At 45.1% G+C, this 16,204-nt stretch overlaps 1 protein-coding gene across 1 annotated transcript in view; it reads right to left on the bottom strand.

Moving 5' to 3' along the window:
* LOC119976524 (golgin subfamily A member 4-like) overlaps positions 1-16,204 on the bottom strand; it is a 1,176,663-nt gene that overhangs the window by 199,921 nt on the left and 960,538 nt on the right. Inside the window, exons 145-146 of the mRNA XM_038817077.1 lie at positions 4,209-4,244; positions 3,832-3,858 (exon numbers count right to left, since the gene is read on the bottom strand). Of these exons, the coding sequence (XP_038673005.1) occupies positions 3,832-3,858; positions 4,209-4,244 (63 nt within the window). The remainder of the gene's footprint in view (positions 1-3,831; positions 3,859-4,208; positions 4,245-16,204) is intronic.

Raw genomic sequence — 16,204 nt, 5'->3', positions numbered from 1 at the left:
TCTGATAACCACGGAGAGTAGGATTAGAGACCAAGCAGATCCATATATCACCTCCACCACCCCACTTTTGGTAACCCAGTTTTTTTTTTAACACTTTTAAAAAAAATTTAGTTACCCAATGATTTTTTCCAATTAAGAGGCAATTTAGCGTGGCCAATCCACCTACTCTGCACATTTTTGGGTTGTGGGGGCGAAACCCACGCAGACACGGGGAGAATGTGCAAACTCCACACGGACAGTGACCCAGAGCCGGGATCGAACCTGGGACCTAAGCGCCGTAAGTTGGTTGTGCTAACCACTGGGCTACCGTGCTGCCCTTGGTAACCCAGTTAAGGGGCGCTTTGAGTTAAATTACTTCATTTGAGCACACCGCAGACCCACATAGCTTCTTCGAGGAGGTGCGCCAGAAAAAGGTCATGTACAGATTTGATGAAAGGGTCGAAGGAAAATTGATTAAAATTAGTCTCGGCCAGTCCGTCCGATCAGCGATGCCAGAACACCAAAACATAGGAGGTGGAACCCGAGAGGAAATGAAGGCTGCAGTATTAGATGCTATCGGATACAACAATGGGAAACTTGTGGAGGGTTTGAACAAATGCAGGCAAAAGAAAGGGAAACATCTGACGGCCTTTGCCGGTCAGGCTCTGGATACATTTCAAGGTAGTATATGGAAATTTAAAACGTACTCAACTAGATAAGGAAGAAACCACAAACCAGTCCCGTACCTTAGTTTTGCATGCCACAGAAGCAGGTAACGGGCGTGCGCAAATTATGACCCGGCAGATACCACACATAATGCGATTTGGGTACTTGGATACCTGTCCATGGCATGGGAATAGTCACTTCAGGATCAGATGAACCAAAACGGATTTGAAGCAACAATGTAGCCAGTCAGAAGTAGCCAGGAAACCGCATGAATAAATCAGGGCAGAAGAGAGGAACATTACCCCCAGAACAGTAACCCAGACCACAAGATCGAAACCAGGCACCATAAGGTTTCTGTTACAAATGTGGACAAGTATGGCATTTCGCTCGCGATTGCAGACAAAATCCCCCACACCACCAACGACCCCAACAGCGAACTCCCCCAACCAAGAAACACTAAGCCAGACAACAATCGCCAAGCACGACAGCTGGAAGGCATGCATACCATAAAAACCCACTCGTCCCATGCATACCGGAAACACCCACTCAGATAACCTCGTTTATAACTCCTTAGATTGACGAAGTCCAGAGTCTCATAAATGGGTATGTGACACGCGCTGGGATAACGTCGGAAGACCAGTAGTTACAGGCACAGTCTGAGGACAAGCAGTTGATTTTCTTTGAGACACAGGGGATCCCGAAACACACTGAACTCCACAAACCTATTCAAAAAACACCCTGGCACACCACACAAACCAGCACACTCAGTGGATTCACAGGCCACATGCAAGAGGGATACATCGCAGCCCCTATATCTGTCCAAATAAGAACCATCGCCAGCACCCACACCATTGTTCTAGTGGACCTTCCACCGACTGCAGAACACATCCCAGGCATATACTTTAAGAACTTCCATATCCTTTCCTTCGTCCCCGTAAACAAGTGTTTCTGGCGAATTTCCAAGACAGCTAGAGCCCCCGCCACGCCCTCAGTAGGGTATTACGAAAACAGGGTTTGCTCAGGAGCGGACTATTGGTTTAACCCTTCGAGCTGACACATGAATGAAATTGAAGACAGCCATGTACGTATCTCTTCCTGAATGTTGCATTCCTGATAAATGATTGAAAGATGGGTGGGACGTCGTTTAGAGTTCTAGATTCATTTGTCTCCCGATTCTGTACATTGTTTGACGTTAGTTGGAGAAAATGAGATGGCTTGGGAAACAATTTGTTGTCTGTTCTTTGCAATTGTATGTTGCAAATAAAGGCAAATATTGCATTTTGGACTTATTTGTGTAGCCTAGTAAAACGTCCATCTGCAAAAGGGGGCAAAATAGATGAAGGATAAAAAGCCTTGCACACTAAAGAACGGTCTGCTTTGGATCTGCCTGTGTGCAACCAATAGCAGCATATCAACTAGTCAAATTCAAGTTCCCGACATCGCTACCTGAAGGACTAGCCCAGTCGAGACGAGCCTGAAGACTTCCAACTGACCACTTGGACCCGGATAACGCCCTTATCTCACACAGTGCTGGTCACTCGAAGTTAAGTAAAGGTTATTTCAATTTGTTGTTTGTTGTAGTTTAGTAAGGAGCTGCGTGTATTATTGTATGGAGATACAAGTCTTTTGTTATTAATAAACTGTGATTTTGAGCTAACATACTGCTAGTGTGGTCATTGTTTTCAATATACGAAACAGCTTGCGATTCACATAAGGGGTAAAAAGGCAACATTTGAAACAATAAAGACTGGCGCCAGAAGAAATAAAACGCAGAGTACTTGTCCTTAATGGTGTGCGTGTTTTTCGATCGTTAGGTTTTTAAGAATAATTCGTTATTGTGCACATGGACGTTTGCTTTTTCGGAAAGGAAACATGCATGAAATACTCGCATGGAGAATGCCTTATGTATATTCTTTTCATACAGATTCGTTTCCGAAAGGGAACATTTTTAAATTTCAACTTAGACATGTTCATGGTATGTGCGCGTCAGGCTCCTACGAATGTCCCCACATGCGCACAGGTGCAGTATTTATGGTCAAGTCTCAAACTTCCGATTGACCGATATATATTGCCTGGACGCCTCCATGCATTACTTGGACTTTGATTCTGTCGTTCAAGAATTGTGACAAATACATTAGAGGGCCCAGAATCACACACTACCTTACCGTGTGCCTTTAAACATTGGGAACTTTGGAGATGGGCGTTTGCTCATTGAGGAAGGTACAGCCCATATACAATATTGAATTACAATTGTTGTTGGCATGTATGAAGACATAAAGCAAAGTAAGTATAAGAATTGACTAAATTCGGTGAAAAATGTGTTAATAATTCGAAACTTTCATATGAATGGCTAATTACTGAATCTCAGTGTGGTCACTGTCCATAAACGTCCAGGCGTTGTTCATTGGGTGATTCGGATTAATGAGATAAATAGCTAGAAGAGAAATCAAATCACGCTGAATCATTTTTCTGCTGGTTGCCCAACGGGGATTTTGCAAACAGAGGCCTTGAAGTTGTTCAGACTGAAAATATGTATCTTCGTGAATTTATCTAAAATTGACATTTCTGAGACATTGGTTTGTTTTTTTGTCGGCTGTTCGAAATAAAGTTGTGAACTAATTCGCAACTAACATGGTCGACCGTAAGTGTCCAACGAACATAGTTCATAATCTTTTGCTTGGTACTTCTGGTTATCACAGTAATGTTTGTAACTTGTCAGCACAATGGGCTGATCAGCTGGCTTGTAACGCAGAACATGGCCTGCAGCGCAGGTTTTATTCCGGTAGTGGTGGCGGCGAACATGCGCCAGATGTGGCCACGAGGGGCTTTCCACAGTAACTTCATTGTTGCCAACTTGTGACAATCAGCGATTCTTATTATTTTTACTTAAATCAATTCCAGGTCAGCATTACTTAATGTAAATTTTGTGAACCAGCCAACATAGAAAATTGTTTTATGTTCTCACCTGCAATTTTGCTATGATTGCTCAACAATTACTTTAATAAGGACAAGGAAATCTGACGATAATTGTTGAAAAATTGTCAATTACGATAGATCAATGAAGGTTATTGTTTAAGATTTTAATTTAGGGATTTTATTCCTCTTGTATTATAGTTAAGAAATTACACACGGCAAATTGGCGTAAAATTCGCTCCAAAGATCAGAGCCCATGACAGCACATTTTACCTGACTGCTTGTTCTTTAGTTCTATCTCTGTATTCAAATATTTATTGTGTTATTGTTACATAATGAAGCTAATCACAAATCTGCTACCGATTTTCTCTGTTTCAAGCAATGCATAGGAAAAAAAAACAAATGTATCATTCAATGAATTAGAAAGCGTCCAGACTCTTTGGCTGCAATAATCAATAATATTATTTGTTCTGGTAGGATTAACGAATTATTGCTGCAACTGTTTCCACCGAAACTAAGTTACTATTACCTAAAAACCAGATTATTTGATACCATGAATATGGCACATTCTGATGGATATATGCCCCTCCTGTGATTCTTTGTTCTCAAAAATCAATTAATAAAAACAGTCCAAGTTTATTATTTATTACCTGCACCAATCAAAGCTTCATTGGCTTGCTTTAATTCTGGAAAATAATCCAAAAATTTGCGAAAGTGCAAGGAAATTAAGCACAGTTTGCTGTTTCTAAAAAAAAAAAATCTTTATCTCATTTTAGCAGAGAGCGATGCAATCGCATTAGATGCAGAACAAATTCACAGGTATGAAACGATGGACTAGACTACGTTCTGTAAATTTGCGTATATTGCTTATTTTGCATCGTCCATTTCTGCAATGTACATGAGTTGAAATAAAATCGTTTACAATATCAATTTCTATAATTGGGACAGCACGCTAGCATTGCGGTTACCACAATTGCTTCACAGCTTCAGGGTACCAGGTTCGATTCCCAGGTTGTGTCCCTGTCTGTGCGGTGTCTGCGTGTGTTTTATCCAGGGGCTCCAGTTTCCTCCCACAGTCCAAAAATAGGCAAGGTAGATGGATTGGCCATGCTAAATTGCCCCTGGTGTCCACAATTTCCCTCAGTGTTGTGTGGCGTTACTAGGTTATGCGGATAGGGTAGAGGTGTGGGCTTAGGTATAATGGTTGACTGACCTCATGCACTATCAATGCTTCCAATTCAAGATGTATTACACGCCTACATTTTATGAATGGCGCCCAGCATTAAGTCGGAAAAATGTTCCTCTGCAACGGCAGAAATAACGGTTGTGAATACAGCCATACGAGCAATTGAATACCTTTGCAAAACTATGAAGAAATTGAATACGTCAAGGCAATATCCTGGGACAACTGGCCTAACATTCCGAGAGAAAACTAATTTGCAGAAACATATTTGAAAATATGGATTCTTCATACACCTTTTGATAGTTAAGAGTTACGATCTGGAATACAACAATGAATTGAAAGAAGAACTGATAATAATGAGGAATAATTGGAAAGATGTGACTCAACTTGAACCTCGATAGGATGTGTGGAATTTGAAAATTCGGACGTATAATTTTGGATTACTTAATGGATATGAAAAGGCTGAATGATTAAAAATTGAACAGCAGCATATGTCCCCGTGCATTTAAATGCATTAGAAACGATAGAACGAAACAGATAAAGTGACAAAACAGCCCAATTAGCTTACTTTAGGACACACAATAATGGAGTGAATTAAAGAGAAGGTAATAGATCGGTGACGGCGCTTTTATCGAACGGTTAAAAAAAACTTAAATTCAGAATTAAGATAGGGAACGGAGAGGATGATAAGCTTGGCACCAGGTCAACTGATGTCTATTATAGAATTTATATTGCAGATGGAGTATTCACCGGCCGTTTGAAAGACCAACACTTCGCTCACGCCTCCACCCTGTTCCCATGACCCAGTTAACCCAGCTAATCTTTTGGACTCCAAGTGTCAATTTTGCATGGGTAATCCATCTAACATGCACATCATTGGTTCTGGAGCACACAGCGGAAGTCCACAGAGACACGCGGAGGAAGAGCAAACACAACACAAGTAGTCATCCGAGACTGGAATTGAACCCAGCTCCCTGGGGCTGTGAGGCAGCAGCGCGAACTCAAGGCGGCAAAGTAGAAACAATGAAACGTCTGGAATTACTCGTGATGCGAGATGTATCAACACCAATTGGATGACCACCTCCACAACTTGCCGTCAAACAACCGTGCAAACTCATTGCTGGCAGCAAACTACCCAGCCTTCAGAACAGCAACCACACCACCATGCAACCCTTTCATTGCAATCACTGGAAGACATTGGTACCACCATTGCCCATGAGAACACCATCCACCAGGTATTTCGGTACATACACGTCCAACTCGGCCAACGTTGTCTACCTCATATGCTGCAAGAAAGGATGTTCCGAAGCTTGATACATTGGCAAGACCATGCAGACGCTGTGAGAACGAATGAACGGACATTGCACGACAATCGCCAGGCAGGAATGTTCCCTTTCAGTCAGGGAACACTGCAGCATTCAAGGGCATTCAGCCATTGATCTTTGCGTAAGCATTTTGCAAGGCTGCCTTGTGGATGCGCGACAATGCAGAATCATCGAGCAGAAACTTATAGACAAGTTCTGCACACATAGGTAGAGCCTCAACAGGGATCTTCGATCAACATCGCATCACATTCAACCCCCACCATCTGGCCTGGGCTTGCGAAATCCTACCAATTTTCCTGGCTTGAGTCAATGCACAGCTCTTTAACCTGTGATTATCCCTCTCTCCAGGTCCTCCGTCTGGACAGGTAGACTTAATTACCTGCAAAGACTTACAATCAAAGTACTGTATTGCATCTTTGACTTTGTCCATATATATGTTTCTGGAACCCACCTCTTCACTCACCTGAGGAAAGAGCAGTGCTCTGAAGGCTAGTGATTCGAAACAAACATGTTGAACTTTAACCTGGTTTTGGAAGACCTCTTACTTTGCTTATGCCAGTCCAACGCCGATGTCTCCACGCCATAAATCATTTGGGCGGTGCTGGTTCTGGGGTGGCGATGAGGAGAGGAATGAAGGGGTAACACCGGAATTTTAGCAAGAAAGGAAACGTTAAATCATTGTCTTGCCTGGCCAGGTGATAATGTAATTTTTCAAGAGGTGGGGTCATAACTGGAATGCACTAGTTGCGACATAAGAAGATGGAGTCTGTGCCTTTTCGAAGATTGCCTCTCCAATAAACCTAGCAGGAAAAATAACCTGAACGAGACCCGCAAGAGATGCAGGCAATGTGCACGTCGCATTCTTTGTTCTGAGGAGTAAAACCTTAAAAAGTAATCTGCAACAATATAAGGACAGGCTGAAACTGATTTAAGCTATCTAAAGTTGTAGAGAACGATGAAGCTTGGATAGAGCCGATGCTCATGTATACAAACAAACTGAAAAATAAGGTATCTATTTCGCACAGTGGGCTAAATGGCTGCCTTGCATTTGAAAATAGTGCCAGCAGCGCGCGTTCATTTCCTGTACTGGACTCCCCAAACAGACACTGGAATGTGGCGATGAGGGGATTTTCACAGTAACTTAATTGAGGCCTACTTGTGACTTTGAGTTATTATGAGCTAAACACAGCGATTTGAAAACAACTATGCAGCCAATCAATTATCTTGCAAATAAGGTTGTGGGTTGGATGGGACCGTCCCAAATCCAGGAGCCTCTTTCGATGCGTGTGGTTCTTTTTGAAGTTGTACACTTCGAAACTCGTGTTCGCCTCAACCTGTGGAACAGGCTACTTCCGTGATGAGGAAACAGGTATACCAGGCTCAAAGTGCTGAAATACAAGCTCCTGCTACTTCCAAAATTGTTCCTATGAAATTATATTTCTCGTGATGAAGGCATTACTTTGAACGAGTGTGCGATTGAGATCTTGAAAGTAAACGTTATGCAGGCAGTTGAACCAAATCATAAGCCCTGTCCACACTGCATCGGTCAAATAACGTGCAAATTGCGGTTAACCATTATGCATAAATTAGTGAGAAAATGCTGGAAAGTCTCAGCACGTCAGGTAACATCTGTCGGGAGAGAAAAGAGCAAACGTTTCGAGTCCTGATGACCTTTGTCAAAGTGTTTAATTTATGTAGAATTTGGATGTTGGAAAATGCAAGATCATCCGGAAAATGCAAGATTGAGCAATCTAATTTATATGTATAATTTTAAGTCCTATGGCTGAACAGCGGGTTTGCGTAACAGAATAATGCCAACAGCCGGTTCAATGCCATAATAGCTGAGGATATGCGTGTCAGCCCATCGTTTCAAACTTGCCGCGGGCCTGAGGTGTCGTGCTTATGAGGTAGAATAATCACCAGTTATTTATCCCCCTTCAAAAGGGATAATATGTATCAGCACAGCAGCTGCAATGTGAATTCACTTCCAAATATAATCGAGTAGCGACTCAGCTCAAGTAGAGTTAGGATGGTAAACAAATTATGACACCAAATTAGTCTTCCATATTCCACGAAACAATAAAAAATGTGATCCGGGGAAGTGTAATCCGGATTCCCGGCCACCTGGACCCTGCACTTCGCCAGAGCGCACTCACGCTAGTTACCGACGGACTGGGTGTCACCACAATGCGAAACCCCATTGAGCGGCCGGCGGGACGCAAGATCTGCTACAGGCGGGGACGGGCCGCAACAGAAAACGGGTGCAGCTGGATGGAGAATCATTTGTTTATTTAATTATTTTTGACGTTTGGGAGCAAATATTCTTCGTTAAAACGATCAGCATTGTGGCTTCGTTACTATCAGCGAGTAATGCGACTTTCGATGTTTTTATTTAATGTTACAACTCTGTACACAAATCGTAAAACATGCACCGCCACGGTTTGCGACGGTAGCACTTTCAGCGGAATAACTGACTGGTGTTGATTTAACCTGAGAATTATTACACCGCAGGCCCGTGGCAAGGTTGTGTAGGTGGGCTTTCACTTTTCAGAAATTTACAGAGCATGTGTTAAGGTGAAATTGGAAATGATCGCTATACTTGAAAATAAACTATATTCCTTCAAGTGGTGATTCTGCTACGGGTAGCGGGTTTCCAAGTGATTTGGGGTGGATTCAACGGAGGAAAGATAACATCTCGCCGCCAACGTACGACTCAATCCCTGCAAACACACAACTTTGGAGCCTAAAAATCCAGCCCGTTGATTTCAATAATAATTTGCCCGTGATAGAATGCAAAACATGCAACATTATATTAGAAGATCATGCTTGCTAGAAGATAATCCAGAGTTGTTTGAGAGATAGCGTATGCTCAACCATTTTAATTGATACAAACATATCAATGAAGCTCGGCAGGATGTATTCACATGCGAACAGAGGGTGAGGAGTGAGATTGGTGTGATCTGCATTCGGTAGATCTATTGGAAAGCTTCAAAAATGTAATTCCATTCGATATGGAAATAGACGTTGAAAATCTAACGTTTAGGAAGTTTTAGAATAAACGCTATATATTGGTAACTCGTTTACATGGACGGCATGGTGAACGTTTAATTTGTGAATGGGATGATAATAACTTTCTAACAACTGGATTGAGAATACCAGACGGGATGATGGCCCGTGTTAAATGTGAAATGAATAGGAAGCTGACAAATTTGGTGATGGTTCGATCGAAAAAAGGATGTAGGTAGCGTGCAGAAGATGAGCTGAAAGAGAGAAGGGGGCTGGACAATTAATATACGACTTCAGAGATACTGGACGAATCGCATTACAAACAAATTCGCAACGTTTTTTGACAGAGATGGGCAGGTGGAGCAGCAATTGACTGGATTGTAGGAACAACTTCAGAAATTAATGAGAGCACATGGTCGAAATATAGCTTGTTCGTTGAGGGAACAGTGGGCAAGGACATAAAAGTCGATCGACAATGTAGTAAAGGAGACTAGCTGCTGTATTTGCGCTACCAAATTATTCTATGAACAGAGCCCGATAATGGTTCAAGTAGTCCAGCCAGCATGGGAGTAAGTAGCAGGACTACTGTCAATTTATCACCAAATGAAAGGCAGCAGCAATGATTTTTTTAAAAAAATGGAACACATATGGTCTATTGTAAATCATTATGTTTTATAGATTTGTTGAACAGTGTATTGCGAATTTTCATAAACAATTATTATTTGTAATTTTTACGTCCCGAGTCGGACAGATAACATGTTTTAAAAGCATTGGGTCGGGAGATCGGTGTCAGGCTAATGAAAAACACACATCAATGAACACACATATCTGTTATGTAAAGATAACTCACAGCAAACAGAGTCGCGATCAAAATTATATTTTCAGATAGGCATGAAGTAACAACTAGAGGCCCATGTGTTCAACTATTTATGGTCCATAACTATGATTTGAATGGGATCACTAACTGCATTGGAGCAACATTTGTAGATAGAAGAGAAATTCTGAAGAAGACACTCTGTAAAAAATATTCCAGATATCTGAATTGGTGTATTCAGTTGGCGAATGGCATATAAGTTGAGAAAGTATGAGCGTGTCAATTTTGAATGTAAAATAGGAAAGTTGAAACATGTCCAAAGGAAGAGAAAGTGTAAAATTCAGCGATACAGTGCGGTCGCTATGAATTGCAAGTGAAGCACATAAAGTAAACTTGAATGCGCAGCGGGTACTCAGTAAAGAAACTGAAATTCTGGTTAGTTTGTGAATATTAAAGAAATTTCGCCACAGTGCCAGATCACGTAGCCTGCTTTCACCTTGGGAGGGGAGGCGAACTGATCGTAACTTAATCAGACGATCGCCACGTCTCAGGCGAGAGGCAACATTAAAATGCAAGTCTTCATAAATAAACTCAGCCGGAATTAGATTGAACCCATGCTGTTGACCATGCTCTGCATCACCGAACAGCTATCCAGCACCTGAGATAACCAGACAACTGATCAAAACTATGCAATATAACACAGAATATAAATGTAGGGATGCCTTACCACAAATTTTCAGAGCATTGACGCGCAAGCTCCGAGAGTCGACTGCACAGTTATGGCTTTCTTACCGTAGGAGGAGTAACTCATGCTGAGTATGATAGACGTACGCTCATCAGAACACTGAAGAATTATATTCAATCTTGTAAAAAATTAGATACTTTGAGGAAAGTTGACTGTGCAAATGATCAGTCGATTGTCTGGGCGGCACGGTAGGGCTGCCGTGAGCACTGCTGCCTCACAGCTTGAACGTCCAGGGTGAAATCCGGTGTGGATGAGTGTCGGTGTAGAGTCTTCACTTTCTCACATGTGTCTGCGAGCATTTCCTTCAGCTGCTTCGGTTTCCTTACACAATCCAAAGATGTGAAGATAGATGGATTGGCATTGCTAATTTGTCACTTATTGTCCAAAATATTAGATGGGATTACTGGATACGGGGATAGGCTGGAGGCGTGGGTTTAAGTACAGTACTCTTTTCAAGGGTAGGTGAAGACTCGATGGGATAAAGGCCTCCTTCTGCACTGTAACTTCAATGATTCTCCGATTGTTCTACTCGCTTGGGACTCAACAGTAAGGTGGCTGGTCTCGCTTATTGAAATGAGGGATACACCATTTCAGACAAAGGGCGGAATTTTCCATTTCTGAAAATAAATGTTGACGCTGGTGCAGGATTCCTGCAGTTCGATAAGAAACTTGGTGCTGTATCTGGACCGATCCAGATACTGTTAAGAGACTAGCATCTGGGCCACGTGGAATACAATCGAATAAAAGCAGAAACAGTACTTGGTTGTCTGGTTTCACGATTGACAACTCAGTAGGCTGACAAGTTGCAGCCGCATATACAAGGTTCATTCTCCACACACACCACCCAACAAGATGGCAGCAAGGATAGCGGGCCAGAGACTCGAAGCCGACGAGCTGGAGACCCTCTTGGACGCATTAGGTGATAGCACGTAATCGCGCACCTCTGCCCAGGATGGAGCCTGTCTACCGCCGCAATCCATTTGCCTGGGCAAAGGTGGCAGAGTCAGGGAGAGCCGGCAGCAAAACTGACCGCATCGGCCAGCAGTGCCGGAAAAAAACTTCACGAACTCCTCGGGGCAGCGAGGGCCACTAGGCACTACTGTTCACAGGCCACTAACCACCGGTACACCCGTAACACGACTAACAGCCATAACAGCCCTGGGCAGCTGAACCCAATCTGTAAAATATTCCCGCAACATACTGGCCGCCATGGTCAGGTGCAGTGGCATCTGAGGCCACAAGCTGTCTCCTGGGCTGAATGTGTCATACTGTCGGACACTGTCATTTTCTGTTTCCCGGCCCCCCCAAAGATAAGGCCGCTCATAAACACCGGGAGCTGGAGAAAATTGGAGGAGGAACGTCGGGTCTGTAGTCCATGACTTTGGGAGAGCAGAGGGCTCTGGATGCGGTCAGCGTCCCACAGGAAATAGAGTTACCCGGGCTGGAATTCGACCGTGGGCAAGGAAGTGAGGCTCTACTGAATTGCGGTTCCCAATGCCCCCCCCCCCTCGCCATGCCACCCTTACTCTCAATCTCACCACACCCCAACACAGCACTCTCACCCTCAACCCTATCCTCACTCTCACCCCCACCACAACTCCATAACAGTGGAATACTGACCACCCCCTCCACCTGCAACTCTCACACTCCGGCCCTCGGCTTAATATGAAAAAAGAACAGTTGATGATATGAACAGGCCCGTCGGACCTCTAAGCCTGTGTCGGTCAAGATACCATCCTTGGCCAATGCCGTCAGTATTTCCTAGTGCTGTGTCACTCCACAGCCATCCTACCTATGTATTTGTCGAGATGCCTTTTGAATGCCGTTAATTTGTTTGCTTCAGCACCCTCCCCTGGGTGTGCGTTCCAGGCACTCAACACTCTGCTCAAAAAACTTCCTTCACACATTACTAAACTTTGATCCATGGACCTTAAAAGTATCCCAATGACTGACTGACAACTTCACCGTGGGAAAGCGAGCCTGCCCAACCAGTCTATCCATGCCTCTTATAATCAGTAGACCTCTGTTAGGTCGCACCTCAAACTACGATGTTCCAATTAACACAGTCCGAGTCTGTTCAGCCTCTCCGCAGAGGAAACACACTCCAGATCAGGCAACATCCTGGTAAACCGCCCCTGCACCCTCTCCAAAGCCCCCATATCCTTCTGGCAGTGTGGTGAACAGAATTGTGCACGATATTCCATGTGCGGCCATACTAAGTGTCGGTACAACTGTGGCATGACAAGCCAATTTTGATATGCAGTGCCCTGTCTAGTGAAGACGAGCACACAATATGCTTTCTTGACTACCATGTATACTTGTGTTGCTGCAGGTCTGTGGACCTGTACCGCCAGATCACTCTGAGAGATTTGCCATTTACTGTACATTCCCCCTCTTTGTTGGACCTACCTAAATACATTACCTCAAATTTGTCAGTACTAATCTCCATTTGCCATTTCTCTGCCCAGGTCTCCAAACCATCTGTGTCCTGCTGGATACTCTGACAATTCTGAGCGCTACCTGATTATCCACCAACCTTGGTGTCATCCTGGTTCTTACGAATCAGACCAGCTATATTTCCCTCCAAACCATTTATGCATTCTGCAAACAACAGAGGCCCCAGCAGCGACCAATGAGGAACGTCACTAGTCACAACCTTCCATTCAGAAAATAATACCCTTTTACTGCTACCCTCTGCCTTCTATGACAAAGTTTCCACTTTGTCACCTCACGTCTGATCCCCGATGACTTCAACTTTTGTACCAATCTGCCATGAAGCACCTTGGCAAAATATTTACTTAAGTCCACGTTAAAAATAACCAACGCCCTCCCCTCATCAATCATCTTTGTCACGTCCTCAAAAATCGTTCTTTAGTTAGTGATGGGCGACCACCCCTTCACAACCCGATGCTGTCTTTAACACAGGAGTCCATTTGTTTCCTAATGGGTATGAATCCTGTCCCAGAGAATTATATCCAATAATAACCCTACCGACGTGAGGCTTACTGTCCTATAGTTTCCTGGATTATCACAGCTACCTTTCTTAAACAGCGATACCACATTAGATTTTCTCCAGTCTTTTTGGTCCTCACATGTAGCCAATGAAGAAACAAAGATGTCCGTAAAGACCCCAGCAATTTTCTTCTCTCAGTATCCTGGGGTGAATGACGCCATCCCCAGGAGACGTATCTAACTTAATGCATTTTTTTAAAAACCAAAGTGCCCTCTTTGTTGATGCCAACCTGACCCATGCTACCCAAACACTCTAACCAACAATCATCTTCCACAAAGTCATTTTCGTTGGTGAACACTTCTGGAAAATACTTATTTTACATCTCGCCCTATTCCTATGGCTCAACATATAGATTCCCTCCACTGTCCTTAAGTGATCGTAGTCAAACGCTTTATTTTAGACCCCCACCCCCACCCCCACCACCCGAGTGAGCTGACCACTGAAGAGATGAGGGAGCAGCTTGGACAGCAGACGTCTACTTGAGATGCAAGACACCCCGGAGCTCTTTTAAGGATGTTACAGCTCTCCCACCACAGCTGTCCCCAACGCCCTCCGCCATCCCAGAGACACTTAGCTCCGCTGGGCACTTTAATAAAGAGGCACCTGAGATACTATCTGTTGCACACCACACGGCTGATCCGGTACATCATGTGGAGGTAGGAAATCTCGAGGAGGCTGACGGCCGGAGGGCCCGCCGACCCCAGGGACTACCTGCCTTCCAGATGGATTTCAAGCCTCTGGAACAGATAGTACTACCGATTAATGAGAGACAGCCGCAGGCTAAGTAGTACACGAGGTGTTGTTGGAGAGCATGAAGCACCTGCATGAACGAGTTCAACCGCGTGCATGATCAGGATGTTGTGCCACAACGTGTGTCACCCAGGTCAACACCACACAGTTGGCGACCGTCTTGGAGTGGACGACGGTTTGGGCTATGGGTCAGCATGTTCAAGGTCTGGGAATTCCTGCAGGCACTGGCAAAGCAGCCATATTCCAAAGCCTCTTGGACATTGCAGCGGCGCATCTCAGGATGGCCCAGTCACAGCAGACCATGGCTCGGAACGTCGGTGGCATTGTGCAGGCGCTGGCCGGTGTGGCTCACTCACAGAGGGATGTGGCCCAATCCCTGAATGAACTGCACAGTCACTGGCTCATGCAATACTGATCCAGAAGGTAGTGGCACAGTCAATGGGTGATATTCCCTATCCCATATGGAGATCACCCACTTACTGTGCTCCGTGCCCACCAGCACGCATACGCTGGAGGTGACCAGTACGGGCCTCCGAGATTGGCAGCGCCAGTGGCCGTGGTACAGAGGGAAGAGCTCCGCTCGCTTCGCCATCCCTCCAGGTAGACTGGAGGCAATCAGCCACGCCGAGGGGAAGGAGCTAAGGGGGCTTGTTCCGATAACTCCTGCAGGGTGGTTCTGGAACACAGCAGCATCCCTTACTGCCCCTCTACTGTCCCTGGTGCATCTAGTGGGCAGCGGGAAGAACAGGCTGGCAAAACCCCACCAGTGTCAGACGAGCAGCAACTCTGCACATCTAGTCCAGGTCTTCCCGGACGATCGATGCCAACGCGGACCCAGATCGTAGGGTGGGAATTACAGCAGGCCGCCCCTACTCCTGATGTACCGTCTGGGGATACATCAAGATGGCGTTGTAGTGCCTATAACGCCAGAGCGTTAGACACCATTTAAATTGGTCTGGGTGGAGACCACAGTTTTGTGGCAGAGGAGGGGCATACATCTGTATACAAGTAGTCACATCAAAATCTGTTGACACTGTCACGATCTGACTCGGTGCTTTGCCAGATTAGTGTGAGGGAAGCGCTGTTGTTGGTTTGCCAGAGAGCAGGTGTGGGAGTAGCAAATGGGCGGACGTTGTGGGTTGGCTGGGCTTCCCACACTCACCACTCCACCCCCATAGCCGAGTAAATCAACATCACGCCAGAGGTTCGATGGAACTGTGTGATGGAATGGCCAGACGCGAGCAGGGATCACCCTGGTGGACAGTCGAAAGGGCGAACATGGGCAGGAGTCAGACGTCGACTAGCGATGTGCTGCAAATTCCTGAGTTCTGGCAGGAACGTTTCACCGAGGTGGTGGCCAAGGGGTAGCCCGGGGTGGGGGTGGGGAGAATGAGTGGTATGGTGGTGGGATGAGGAGTCTGTGCCCCTGGCTAATACCTCAACTCCCGAGGAGGCGAACCTGGAGTCGATAAGAGCGTCATTAATATGCTGTTTCAGGCGTACACGCTGGGCGACTTCCCATGCCTTTCTGGGACCCATGGCCTACCATTCACCCCCTGCACCGGATCCTAATTGTCAGGCGAGGCCTTCCGATCATCATTCTCCCTCCAGCACATCGCCCATGTGCTGAACGATGTTGTAGTGGACGCAGCAGGCTGGCACATAACGGTCGCTCTTCTCAGCATCAAACCGGAGGGCCCCTCCAGAGCGCTTCAGGCACCTGGAACGCATTTTCAGGTGGCCGAACCAACACTAGTTGCGGTATGACCTTCGTTAGAGCTGGTCCTGGCAACGGTCTGTGGTAGCATCA

This window comes from Scyliorhinus canicula, chromosome 13 (assembly GCF_902713615.1).
Source record: "Scyliorhinus canicula chromosome 13, sScyCan1.1, whole genome shotgun sequence".
NCBI lineage: Eukaryota > Metazoa > Chordata > Chondrichthyes > Carcharhiniformes > Scyliorhinidae > Scyliorhinus > Scyliorhinus canicula.
This window is presented reverse-complemented; position numbering and strand designations above follow the sequence as displayed.